This window comes from Nerophis lumbriciformis, linkage group LG04 (assembly GCF_033978685.3).
Source record: "Nerophis lumbriciformis linkage group LG04, RoL_Nlum_v2.1, whole genome shotgun sequence".
NCBI classification, from domain to species: Eukaryota; Metazoa; Chordata; class Actinopteri; order Syngnathiformes; family Syngnathidae; genus Nerophis; species Nerophis lumbriciformis.
The window spans coordinates 39785488-39799581 of record NC_084551.2 but is presented as its reverse complement, the minus strand read 5'-3'; the positions used below and the strand labels follow the sequence as shown (position 1 = coordinate 39799581).

General features: G+C 38.8%; 1 protein-coding gene across 3 annotated transcripts in view; it reads left to right on the top strand.

Moving 5' to 3' along the window:
* Window positions 1–3555: 3555 nt before the first annotated feature.
* The window catches only part of tmem245 (transmembrane protein 245), a 38979-nt gene continuing 28440 nt past the window's right edge, over window positions 3556–14094 (top strand). For all 3 annotated transcript variants that reach the window (XM_061954844.1, XM_061954835.1, XM_061954829.1), the window contains exons 1-3: window positions 3556–4194; window positions 7595–7712; window positions 7930–8025. In XM_061954844.1, the coding sequence (XP_061810828.1) occupies window positions 3595–4194; window positions 7595–7712; window positions 7930–8025 (814 nt within the window). In that variant the 5' untranslated portion in view covers window positions 3556–3594. The remainder of the gene's footprint in view (window positions 4195–7594; window positions 7713–7929; window positions 8026–14094) is intronic.

Below are 14094 nucleotides of genomic sequence, written 5' to 3'. Positions count from 1 at the left end.
TAGTAACAAAATAAAAAAATAGAAATACAAATAAGTTATATTAAGGACACACATATGATATGTAACTCTACAACTACACATTTATCAATGAAATATTTGTTAAAATAATATTCAAAATCCTGCGATGAGGAGCCGACTAGTCCACGGTGTACCCCCACTACCGCCCGAATGCAGCTGAGATAGGCTCCAGGACCCCCGCGACCCCAAAAAGGGACAAGCGGTAGAAAATGGATGGATGGAATATTTAAAATCAAAATTTTCTCTGCTGAAATGAGAACATTTAGATGTCACAAACCAATTTCTGCAAGTACAAGCCACATATTTAAAGCTAAACTGTGATGTAAGCGGAGGTAGTAAAATCAGTAGTATTTGATATTTCCCAAGTCTCCAAATATATTCCCCCAAGCACCTTCCATAAAAAAAGGATGTGGGGCCATTTTGTATGTAATACGCTAAGATTAATTTATACAGTTTTAAATGCCTGAATCTCAGCTTTTGTGCTGTAGATCAGTGGTCCCTAACCACCGGTCCGGGGACCGGTACCGGTCCGTGACGCATTAGCTACCGGGCCGCACAGAAACAGTAATTAATTTATAAACTACTAACTTTGGCCTGTCCCACTAAACAGACCAATAAGCTTGTTAATAGATGGTTAGTACAATTCCTTTGTTATAGTACATTGATGCACATTAATGGACATATCAAATGTTAATGTGCCAGATTGTAGCCAAAGGCAATTTTTTTTTGCTGTTTTTATCTGCCACATGTAGGAAGGCGGTTCGTGAAAATAATGCAAACATTAAACCGTGAATTGATTTACGTGGACAAGTTGAAAATCTTATTCAGGTGTTACCATTTAGTGGTCAATAGTACGGAATATGTACTGTACTGTGCAATCTACAAACCCCGTTTCCATATGAGTTGGGAAATTGTGTTAGATGTAAATATAAACGAAATACAATGATTTGCAAATCATTTTCAACCCATATTCAGTTGAATATGCTACAAAGACAACATATTTGATGTTCAAACTGATAAACATTTTTTTTTTGCAAATAATCATTAACTTTAGAATTTGATGCCAGCAACACGTGACAAAGAAGTTGGGAAAGGTGGCAATAAATACTGATAAAGTTGAGGAATGCTCATCAAACACTTATTTGGAACATCCCACATATGAACAGGCAAATTGGGAACAGGTGGGTGCCATGATTGGGTATAAAAGTAGATTCCATGAAATGCTCAGTCATTCACAAACAAGGATGGGGCGAGGGTCACCACTTTGTCAACAAATGCGTGAGCAAATTGTTGAACAGTTTAAGAAAAACCTTTCTCAACCAGCTATTGCAAGGAATTTAGGGATTTCACCATCTACGGTCCGTAATATCATCAAAGGGTTCAGAGAATCTGGAGAAATCACTGCACGTAAGCAGCTAAGCCCGTGACCTTCGATCCCTCAGGCTGTACTGCATCAACAAGCGACATCAGTGTGTAAAGGATTTCACCACATGGGCTCAGGAACACTTCAGAAACCCACTGTCAGTAACTACAGTTGGTTGCTACATCTGTAAGTGCAAGTTAAAACTCTCCTATGCAAGGCAAAAACCGTTTATCAACAACACCCAGAAACGCTGTCGGCTTCGCTGGGCCTGAGCTCATCTAAGATGGACTGATACAAAGTGGAAAAGTGTTCTGTGGTCTGACGAGTCCACATTTCAAATTGTTTTTGGAAACTGTGGACGTCGTGTCCTCGGGACCACAGAGGAAAAGAACCATCCGGATTGTTATAGGCGCAAAGTTGAAAAGCCAGCATGTGTGATGGTATGGGGGTGTATTAGTGCCCAAGACATGGGTAACTTACACATCTGTGAAGGCCCCATTAATGCTGAAAGGTACATACAGGTTTTGGAGCAACATATGTTGCCATCCAAGCAACGTTACCATGGACGCCCCTGCTTATTTCAGCAAGACAATGCCAAGCCACGTGTTACATCAACGTGGCTTCATAGTAAAAGAGTGCGAGTACTAGACTGGCCTGCCTGTCGTCCAGACCTGTCTCCCATCGAAAATGTGTGGCACATTATGAAGCCTAAAATACCACAACGGAGACCCCCGGACTGTTGAACAACTTAAGCTGTACATCAAGCAAGAATGGGAAAGAATTCCACCTGAAAAGCTAAAAAAATGTGTCTCCTCAGTTCCCAAACGTTTACTGAGTGTTGTTAAAAGGAAAGGCCATGTAACACAGTGGTGAACATGCCCTTTCCCAACTACTTTGGAACGTGTTGCAGCCATGAAATTCTAAGTTAATTATTATTTTCAATAAAAAATAAAGTTTATGAGTTTGAACATCAAATATCTTGTCTTTGTAGTGCATTCAATTGAATATGGGTTGAAAAGGATTTGCAAATCATTGTATTCCATTTATATTTACATCTAACACAATTTCCCAACTCATATGGAAACGGGGTTTGTACTAATAAAAGCTTCAATCAATCAAAAAACCAGTCCCTGGTGGAAAAAAGGTTGGGGACCACTGCTGTAGATGACTACGTATTATTATTATGTCAACTTTTTAAACTTTATTTTTTAATTTCTATATCAGAGTTTTTAATGTTGTATCCAATACACCTCATTATTAATTACCATATTTTTCGGACTATAAGTCGCAGTTTTTTTCATAGTTTGGCTGGGGGTGCGACTTATACTCAGGAATGACTTATGTGTGAAATTATTAACACATTAGCGTAAAATATCAAATAATATTATTTAGCTCATTCATGTAAGAGACTAGACGTATACGATTTCATGGGATTTAGCGATTAGGAGTGACAGTTTGTTTGGTAAACGTATAGCATGTTCTAAATGTTATAGTTATTTGAATGACTCTTACCATAATATGTTACGTTAACATACCAGGCACGTTCTCAGTTGGTTATTTATGCATCATGTACACTTATTCAGCCTGTTGTTCACTATTCTTTATTTATATTAAATTGCCTTTCAAATGTCTATTCTTGGTGTTGGCTTTTATCAAATACATTTCCCCAAAAAATGCAACTTATACTCCAGTGTGACTTATATATGTTTTTTTCCTTCTTTATTATGCATTTTCGGCCGGTGCGACTTATACTCCGGAGCGACTTATACTCCGAAAAATACGGTATTCATTACATTTTTAGAACATGTCCAGGACCAATAAAAAGTAGATGCGGGCCAAAAATGGCTCTCTCTGCTTCACTTTGGACACCCTTGGTTTAGATAATGTTTTGTATGCATACTTTATTGTTATTTAATTACAGTTTAAACGTTTGTGTGAATAAGTGTTCAAATGTGTCTCTGAAGGTGTTAGTTTATATTAACACTTCTGGGATTGATTATGGAGATTGCACAATACTTGATGTGTATGTTGCCGGTCAGATGTCTAACAATAAAGGTTGTTAATTAACAAAAAAAAACTGGTTAAAGCGGTTAGAAAAGAAGGCATACTAAGAAAGGGTATGTTAGACTACATTTCCCATGATGCACAGCGTCAACTCCACGTCGCATGTTTTCTTTTCGCACGCGGTAAAAAAAAAAAGAGGTTAGGGAAACATGGCGGACGAGGGGGACTCGCCAGCGGACCCTGTCGCTGGTTCCCCACCAGAGAGCCCTCGCACGGGGCAGCCTCACTCAGTCTCCTTCTCCGAAAGTGTCCAGCCAGCTGTTGGAATGGTTAGCCAGCTTCTAACCCAGCCGTCGTCGCTGAAGTTCGATAAAAACATCAAGCAGGCCTTCTACAACACCGGGGCGATGATATTCGTGGCTATCTGCTGCGGGGCGGCGGTGCTGGTCTACTTCATCCTGGAGGCCTTCCTCCGGCCGCTGCTCTGGGCGGTGCTGTGTGGCACCTTCCTCCACCCCTTTAAGCACTCCTTAGCCCGGCTTGGGCGCTCCTGGCTAGGCGGTCTGCAGGACACAGGGACGCCCATCGTGGTGGGCACTCTGCTTGTGCCGGTGTGGTGTGTCAACTATGTGGTGGACGTCATTGGTCGGCAGGTGCTGGAGAAGCTCACCGTGCTGCTGGTGATCGGAACCGGGGCGCCTCTGCTCTACGTCCTCTACCTGTCCTGGAGCTCCATCGGGATGCAGGTGCTACTTGGCTACACCTGTGGGCTCATTGCCATCGTGCTGGACTGTTTCCACGCAGTGTGGGTGAGGATCAGTAGGTTCCTGTACCTTCTCTGTAATGATGACCTATATACCTTCTTGTATGAGGGATGCTTTTGAAAATGGCTGCAGATCTAATTTAATTATGTATAATTTTATAAAAATATGTTGTAAAAAGTATATTAATACAGGCTAACTGATGTTTAATATTGTTGTCGCTTGCAGTGATATAGAACTGCATAGCTGTTCCTAATATTTTGCCTCATCTCCACTTTTTATACAGTCTACACCAGGGGTCAGGAACCTTTTTGGCTGAGAGAGCCATGAAAGCCAAATATTTAAAAAATGTATGTCCTTGAGAGCCATATAATATGTTTTAGCACTGAATACAACTAAATGCGTGTATTTTTAAGTAAGACCAACATTTTTAGACTATAATAAGGCTCTTCCATCCATTTTTCTACCGCTTGTCCCTCTTGGGATCGCGGCGGGTGCTGGAGCCTATCTCAGCTGCATTCGGGCGGAAGGCGGGGTACACCCTGGACAAGTCGCCAATTCATCGCAGGGCCAACCCTGATAGACAGACAACATTCACACTCACATTCACACACTAGGGCCAATTTAGTGTTGCCAATCTACCTATCCCCAGGTGCATATCTTTGGAGGTGGGAGGAAGCCGTAGTACCCGGAGGGAACCCACGCACTCACGGGGAGAACATGTTATTAGTTGTAATACCCCTGTTATTCTGAAGCTAACCAATAATAAATAAAATACTTCTTACTAGGGATGTCCGATAATGGCTTTTTGCCGATATTCCGATATTGTCCAAGTCTTTAATTACCGATACCGATATCAACCGATACCGATATCAACCGATACTGATGTATACAGTCGTGGAATTAACACATTATTATGCCTAATTTGGACAACCAGGTATGGTGAAGATAAGGTCTTTTTTTAAAATATTAATAAAATAAGATAAATAAATTAAAAACATTTTCTTGAATAAAAAAGAAAGTAAAACAATATAAAAATAGTTACATAGAAACTAGTAATTTTACTCATTTTCATTAATTAACTGTTAAAGGTTAGTACTATTAGTGGACCAGCAGCACGCACAATCATGTGTGCTTACGGACTGTATCCCTTGCAGACTATATTGATATATATTGATATATAATGTAGGAACCAGAATATTAATAACAGAAAGAAACAACCCTTTTGTGTGAATGAGTGTAAATGGGGGAGGGAGGTTTTTTGGGTTGGTGCACTAATTGTAACTGTATCTTGTGTTTTTTATGTTGATTTAATAAAAAATAAAAAAATAAATAAAATAAAAACGATACCGAAAATAAGAAAACCGATACCGATAATTTCCCATATTACATTTTAAAGCATTTATTTGCCGATAATATCGGCAGGCCGATATTATCGGACATCTCTACTTCTTACCATTAATGCGACCCTCCTGTACCTCGAAGGACAGCTGGGATTGGCTGAGCCACCCGCAACCTCGAACAGGTGTAGTAGAAAACGGATAGGTGGATTAAAATACATGATAATGTTTTGCATTTTGAACGTTATTTTTAACACTGTGATTTCCAGCAGAATTATTCATTACTTATCGTGTTAAGCAATGTCAGCTAAGATTGATCTGAGAGTCATCAATAGAGTCACATCTGCCTCGCGAGCCATAGGTTCCCTACCCCTGGTCTACACTAACAACCCTTCACTTATTAGGTTGCCCCCAAGGCAAGTTATCATGCTTCTAACGTGACACAAACCTCAACTAAATAACTTTTTTAGCAGCCCTTAAGCTACAAACCACTTTGCTGCATGTAATAATGCATCAATAATGACATAAATGTTGAGACGTTGACACTATTCTTAACCATAAAACACATGATCACAAAACAGCTAAACTTAACTGAAAAGTAAATCAAGTAAGCAACGTTAAATGTTAGCATCTATTAAGCTGCACTCAAATTAGGTCACATGCTTGAAGTGACAAACCTCAATGAAAATATTGTTGAAGCAGCTCTCTTAACCTTAAACCGCATTCTTGCAACAGCAAATCCACATCAAAGGCAAATAAAGTGTCTGCAAAGAGCACAAACGTTTTGCATAATGATCTGCAATCAAATGCTTCAAAATCGACCTAAAACAAGACCTTTTATAATAAGAGTTTCGGTAAAAATAGGCACACATTGACATACGAATCGCGATTCTTATACATTACAATTTTTAGTCTGTTCATAATTTTTAAGAATCAATATTTTGTAAAAAAAAAAAAAACAACAACTTTAATTTAGGCCATCTCTGCGTTTACTCACTACAAATATACTAGAGATCGGCCGGGCTGATTATCAGCACCGATATTTAGTATTTTGATATATATCGGTATTGGCTTTTTTGTAATTTTTCTTACAACAACAACAGAACGACATCAGCAGATACAATTTATCCCAGCTGGACTCGGGCGGAAGACAGGGTACACCCACCTTCGAATAAACCCGGGACTGTCTTGCTGTGAAGCACAAGCGCTTACCACTCTGCAGCTGTTCTGCTATTTTTTTTATTTAAAAATCCTCTATTTTTCCAATTTTCCAAGGATATTTCCTGTATTTTGAAGTGCAACTGTTGATGCTCGCCTGACCTGCGGCATCAGACACACGTACTAAAGGTCTTTGATCCCTGATGCTTTTTGCTGCTAAATTAGCCACACCATAAGCGCCACATAAAACATTAATGAACCGACGCGTCCTAAAAAAGACCAACAACATAGTGTTGTCCAACTGTTTACTGATGTATACTATTCATGTTTAGTTAACTTTTACTGCGAGTGAATATCGGCTCCAAATATTGGCTATCAGCCTCATTGAATACTAATAATCGGTATTGGCCCTGAAAAATACATATTGGTCGATTTCTAACGTATACGTCACATGTCCACAGCCAAGACTCAAAAGAAAAGTTTGGTACCGGTTTTGAAACAGCTTTATTGTAATTTATTTACCAAATAATATATTGAAAGAATTGGTTTGCAGCAAGAATTGTGTTGAATCAATAATCAATTTTGAATCGAATTGTCACCCAGAGAATCAAAATTTAATTTTGAGTCTTTTTAAAATTCGCATGCATAATTTTTAATACCACTCCAGGGAATGAAACCATATTAGTTTAGCAACAAAATAGTTTAGCAGTAACTCTTAGATGATAATGGTCAATAAGTGTAGCTGGGATAGGCTCCAGCACCCGGGACCCCAAAAGGGACAAGTGGTAGAAAATGAATGGATGGATGGATGTTAAAAAACAATTCTAACACATAAAACTCATTGTTTCAGCAACAAATATAAACTAAAAGGAGATACAGTAAGTTAAGCATGCAAACTTTAGTTGCACACAATTATTCATTCCTGACGCATTGTTTTTGTTGATTGCCAGGTTTGCACGGTGGTTGTTGGATATTTGTTGGCAGTGGGCTTTAAGTGGAGTCCTCACACTGAAGGCTACCTGAGAAGCGTTGCTCTGCCTGTGTGGGCCACCCTGCTCTTCTACATTGGTGAGTGGGATGCGATTGAACAGAACACATGCAGACAAATGCAGTGTAACATGAGAAACTGCCTCCCCTCTTAATTTTAGCACACTGGGGGCATTCTGCTATGAGGTTCTGACCTTTTGTGGCCTTTGAATTGTTCAAAATGGCATCATGCAATACAAGATGAAGCAATAAAATATGTATTGCAGATGGATTATAGTATTATTTTTTTTCCATTTAGTGTCTCTGACTGGCTCGTGGAAAGTACCCCTATTTGTGGTAGTGGTTGTGCTTCTCATTGTGGGCTCCCAGGAGAAACCAACTGTCCCTGGCAGAGGTATGGCTTGGTTGAATAATTATGATTTTGCTTGCTTGTCAATAAACACAAATGCAAAAGTTAATGGCGTGACATGCATGAATACATGTTTGTATTCAAGTACATTATTTCATTTTTAAATAATGTAATCAATTAATGCCATTGTTAACTTTATTTTGGATAATGTTTCATTAAGTTAAAAAAAATAAAAACATTTAATGTTTTGGCAGCTTAAACACCCAAAAGTCAAATGTCACACCTGTCCGTTAGGGTTGTGGATATACATGATATTACAATTGGCCGACAATAGAGCTTTTTAATACTATCGTTATATCGGGATAATGCCTGTTGATGACACATTCTGGCTATGTCCCGCAAACTTGGCACCAACAAGCAAACAAATGTGTCCTTAATGTAGCGTCCTCGCTAGCGGCTTATGTTCTTCCACAGTGCAAAGCTGCTTTTTAGCCAGCTATCTTTGCCTCCATGATGAAAAATAATCTACGTTCAAGTATCACTGTCACTTGAGGACCTGGAATAGCTAAACATGCTACACTACACACCATTGGAGGACACAATAAGCCAGTGTTTCTTAACCATAGGGTCGGGGGCCCATTGTTTGGCCGCCCTCTAGAGGGCTGCCAAAAAATATGTGTTTCTCAGCTGTGGTCCTTATGGGCCGCAGCGGTACTCAGTTGCAATACACTTTACCACCACTTACGGCAGTAATGACCATCTCAAACAAACTGAATAACTCTAGAGCTCAAGTCATAGACACGTTTAATCAGCGCAAAAATTATGACCAAATTGGTGACGCTGTTTATTTATTTGCACTATAATTGTATTGGCAGTTTAGTTCAAAAACATATTTGTTGTAATGTATTATTAATTTAGTTCATTTTAGCACTATATAGTCGTATGTAAATACATTTTTTTATCAGTTATTTTTTAGTCCCTTCACAGTCCCTTGATTAGTGTTTATTTTTGTAATCAGCCTGACCCAAACCCATGGTTTATGTGTTGAATAAATAATAATCTTTGTGGTTAACACATTGTTTCATATCATTTGACACGGTTGTTAACCTTTTAAACTGTAACTTTGTTAGATATAGTTGAATACGACCGAGAGTAAAATGACTAATTCAGTGTAGGGTGGGGCGGTACACTAGTACTAATAAAGTATTGCGGTACTAATCAAATGAAGTCAATACTATACCACCTTTGAAAAGTACCGGTACCATTCTTTCAGCTGAATGCCGCTGTGCAGCGTTGACTACAGAGCTGAGGCACATGATGTTGAGTGTGTCAAAACGCACACACAAAATGAATACAAGCAATAACATCTTGGAGTGGAAGAATGGCAAAAAAATGCAATTCTATTGGTTAATAAAGAGGGTGTGTGAAGCACAATATGGAGGTATTTGGGCTTCAAAACTAACTATAGGTGACACTTTAAACAGGGAGGCGCCGCGCTTCAAGTGCTGTTTTACACCTTTCCTGCTTGTCGGCTCCCAGACCGTGGTCGAGGAGAGCGGGGGAGACGTTCCCTCCACGGCCGATGTTTTGGCGGGGGTAACACCCTTCACTTTACCCTGCAATGGGTCCGTAAAGCTCCGCTCTTTGGTCGGAATGATGTGGACGCCGATTAGTTACAACTTGGTCACTTTATTTATAATTTCCACAGGACACATCCGGACATCCACCATGCTATTGACACTGCTGCACATGCTACCGCTACCTCTCCTTACTTGCCCACTCACTCACGTCACTCACCCTACATACTGCCATTCTTAAAGCAGAACACACACACACTACTCTCACAATAGCTACTTTACTTAGACTGAGACTTAGACTTAGACTACCTTTTTATTGTCATTCAAATTTGAACTTTACAGTATAGATAAGAACAAAATTTTGTTGCATTAGCTCATGGTAGTGCAGGATAAAAAAGCAACAAGGTTAAGAACAATTTCCCTTGTTGATCATTAAAGTTTGTCTAAGTCTAAGATATAAATAAATAAATAGGTTACTGTACAGATAAATATATTGCACTTTTCCATATGCATCCGCGTTTATGGATGTATGTTATATTGTCTTTTTTATTCCAGCGAGTTAATCCATTTTGGGGGGAGTTGAGGGGATTATTATGATGCGTTCAAGAGTCTTACGGCCTGAGGGAAGAAGCTGTTACAGAACCTGGAGGTTCTACTTCGGAGGCTGTGGAACCTCTTTCTAGAGTCCAGCAGTAAACACAGTCCTTGGTGGGGGTGGGAGGAGTCTTTGCAGATTTTCTGAGCCCTGGTCAGGCAGCGGCTTTTTGCGATCTCCTGGATAGGAAGAAGAGGAGTCCTGGTGATCTTTTCCGCCGTCCTCACCACTCTCTGAAGAGACTTCCAGTCTGAGGCATGGCAGGCTCCAGTCCAGACAGAGAAGATGTTGGTCAGCAGGCTCTCTATAGTGCCTCTGTAGATTGTGGTGAGAATGGGGGGAGGGAGCTGTGCTCTTTTCATCCGACGCAAAAAGTGCATGCGCTCCTGAGCTCTTTTTACAAGAGCTCCGGTGTGTAGGGACCAGGTTATATTGTCAGTTATCTGCACCCCCAGGAACTTGGTGCTGCTTACCATCTCCACCGCTGTGCCGTTGATGAAGAGTGGAGCATGGCTGGACTGGTGCTTCCTGAAGACAACGATGATCTCCTTGGTCTTGTCGACGTTCAGGACCAGGTTGTTGGTTTTGCACCAGTCAACCTGATGTTTCACCTAGTCTACCAAATGTTTCACCTAGTCAACCAGATGTCATACCGCATTGCCAAATGTAGCGATTAGTAACTTAGGTAAACATTTAAATAATAAGCATTCAGATCTGCACAAGGAGTTATAAAGAGTGACAGGTAATGATGTAGTTGTTACACCTGTCCTGCTGTTCGGCTTCCATGCAGACCGTAGACGAGGAGCACATGGCAGACATTCCTTCCAGGGCAGATAAAGTGAACACCCTTCACTTTACCGGCAATGAGTCTGCTAAGCTTTGCTTTCCGGTCAGAATTGGAGGCCGCCCATTCGTGACGATCTGGTTGCTTTATTATTAATTTTGCAGGACACAATCGGACCCGTTCATCTCTCTACTGCTCAGTGCACGTGCTGCCTCTCTCTCTTTACTCGCCCACTCACTCACTGACGTCACTCAGCCAACACCTTGACATTCTCAAAAACACATAGGCTACTCTAATAAATTAACCAGCTACCCTGTTGTGCACATGTAGATACGTAGACGCGCACACAGCTGCTTGGCTTGATGCCAGATATTAGTGAAGTTAAAACCACCCATCTAGCGTCAACTAATGCAAGTGAAATGACTACATTTTGTAACAAAATCCTACAATTTTTGTTTTATCTTTATTACATGTGTGTTGTACTTGCTCCATGGCTTATCTGCGTACCTTTATCCGTAGTTTTGTTTTTAGTACTTAATTAGTAATTGTATTTTTCTTAAAGCACAGACCAGGAGTGGCAACCATAAATCATGAACAATTTAATATAATGGCAGTAAAACTTTCTGTTCTATTCTAACCTAATCCTTGATTATGACAGACTATATATAATATGGAAAATTGTAAATTGTTCTTTGAGTGCAACAAGAAAAGTCCAATTTGTTTAATGCCTTTTAATTTATATTTTAACCTCGTAAAATTGTTCTCTGAGTGTTTAATGTAGTGTACGATTTTCTGTAAAAGCCAACATTGACATTTTTCATAGTTCCCTTTTATTTGGAAAAGTATAGAAAAGTATCGATATACATTTTGGTACCGGTACTAAATTTTTGGTATCAGGACAAGTACAACCCTAATTCAGTGTTAATATTCTTGAATGTAGTAAACAAAGATAGGTGGAACAATACAAATGTCGATAGTAATGATACGGAGTATAATAACAATAAATGGTCGATGCTACAATGATTACATCAATATTTTTTTATTATCACTAAATATTTTGCCATTTCTGTTATTGTTTACAAACTTAGGAAATACGTCTCTGGACACAGGAGTACTTTTAGGGCAGAAATCAAATGATTAATATAGAGCCAAAATAATTACAATCTTTAATTCCTGTGTTTTTGTCTGATTATAATCGTGATTAGAAATTGAATTGTATTGAATTTTTTTCTAATCCAATAGTCAAACAAAATTATCTTTCTCAAATTTATTTAAGAAGCTCAAGCATTTCAAAAAGGCACAGTTTACATTTGTAGAAAGTATGAAAGGTAAAAGGCGCAAATTGAGAGATGCTGTATGTCATTCTTTATACATTGAATACATTCCGAAAGGGGCAGAGCAGGTTTATAAAGGAGGAGAAGGTTTCTAAAAAGTAGAAAGAAGGAGGAAGAGATACAGTTCACAGCGACCTGGTCAGAATGTGCTTTCACTAACAGCATATGTTTTTCTCAGCAACACAGTCACGGAATGTGACTGAGCGAATAAAAAAGGAAAGTTGCTACACTCAGGATGAATAAATGTCAGCAAGAACAGTACAATTGTAAAACATACAATAGTATATAAATGCTATACGATGGCAATTTTTTTTTTCCAACACAGAATCATTCAATGTTCTTGAACATTTTAGGTATCAGTGTTAGCAATGGTATGACCAATACTGCTGCTGGCTGTAACTACTGGGTATTGCATCAATACCCAAATCTGTAGTATCGCCCCAAACTAATGTAAAGTATGAAAACAACAGAAGAATAAGTGTTTATTACATTGTAACAGAAATGTAGATAGAACATGTTACAACAAATTAATCAACTATTAACAATAAATTACCTATTAGATTAATAACACTTTTGACAAATTAATACAACCAGAAATGATGTTACTGCATTACATGCAATTAAATGTTACTGCTAATGTCAGCTGCCATTTAGTAACCTTAGCAACCCATTTTGAAATAATTCCAATCATTTACGTACCAAAAAATAAAGCATGCTTTAAATCGTTATCGCAAAATAAATCGTGATATCGATTTTAGGCTACATCGCCCATGCCTACTGTTCGCACAAATGAAACCCTTATGATGACTTTCAAAAATGGTACTTTACTTGTAAGAAACTTGACATAAAATATTATAGCATATTTTAATATTGGAAAACTTTCAAATAAACTGAATTGTAAATATACCAAGAATTTTAAAGCGGTTGAGATAACGAAAAAAAACCTTCCGGCAATTTGTATGTTATCGGGCGGCACAACTGAAAACACATGACTTTTATTGTGAAAGTAAGAAATAATAGTATGTTGAATCCACTACGAGTTGAGTAAAAATGTACATAGATATCTTTCAAATATTGATAAGAAGTAGAGATGCACATTATTTTTTTTCCAAGCTGACAACCAGGGCTGCTCCTCCCTAAACGCGGATCATACTCTGTGCTCAGGGTGCAACGATATGGGGGGATCACATTTTGTTTGAAGAGGAGCATGTAAAATGTCAAGTATGAATGACTTCATATACAATGTTGCCAAGACTAATTTCCAGCCCCTTCCTGTCCCGTCACTAATAAGAATATAATGGCAAATTTCCCTAAACATTCTCACTGTCTTACGGTCGAAGTTGTTTCTGAAAGGTTTGCTAATTTATGTTTTAATTATGTTATTTTGTTTTTTGCACAAACTAATTCCCCTGAATTTGTTTTAGTACAAAACATGCATCAAATTAAATTAAAGTTTGAGTTAAAAAGTATAAAAATTGTTTGGCATTAAAAAAGTGTGAAAAAATATTGCTTCGCTCCAAATAGATTTATGCTTAGGGCCCCAATTTAGGAGGCCATGCCAAAACAAATAACTTCCTGCTTCTCAAGACTGATACCGCTTATATGTATTTGTCATTTTTTAATTCAAGATGTATCTCTAACTTATGTACACCTGGAGGAAAGAAAGGGGGATTTGACATCTTTAGAAAAGTTGGTATCTTCAGTAATGGTAAAGGGCTTGTTGTCCAGCGCCATCATTTCTAGGATGAAATCACAGATCGCTTTAGCCCTCGGCCCGTCTCCTGCAAACTTTTTGCACTTAAGAACAAGACATGGGCCTTTCTT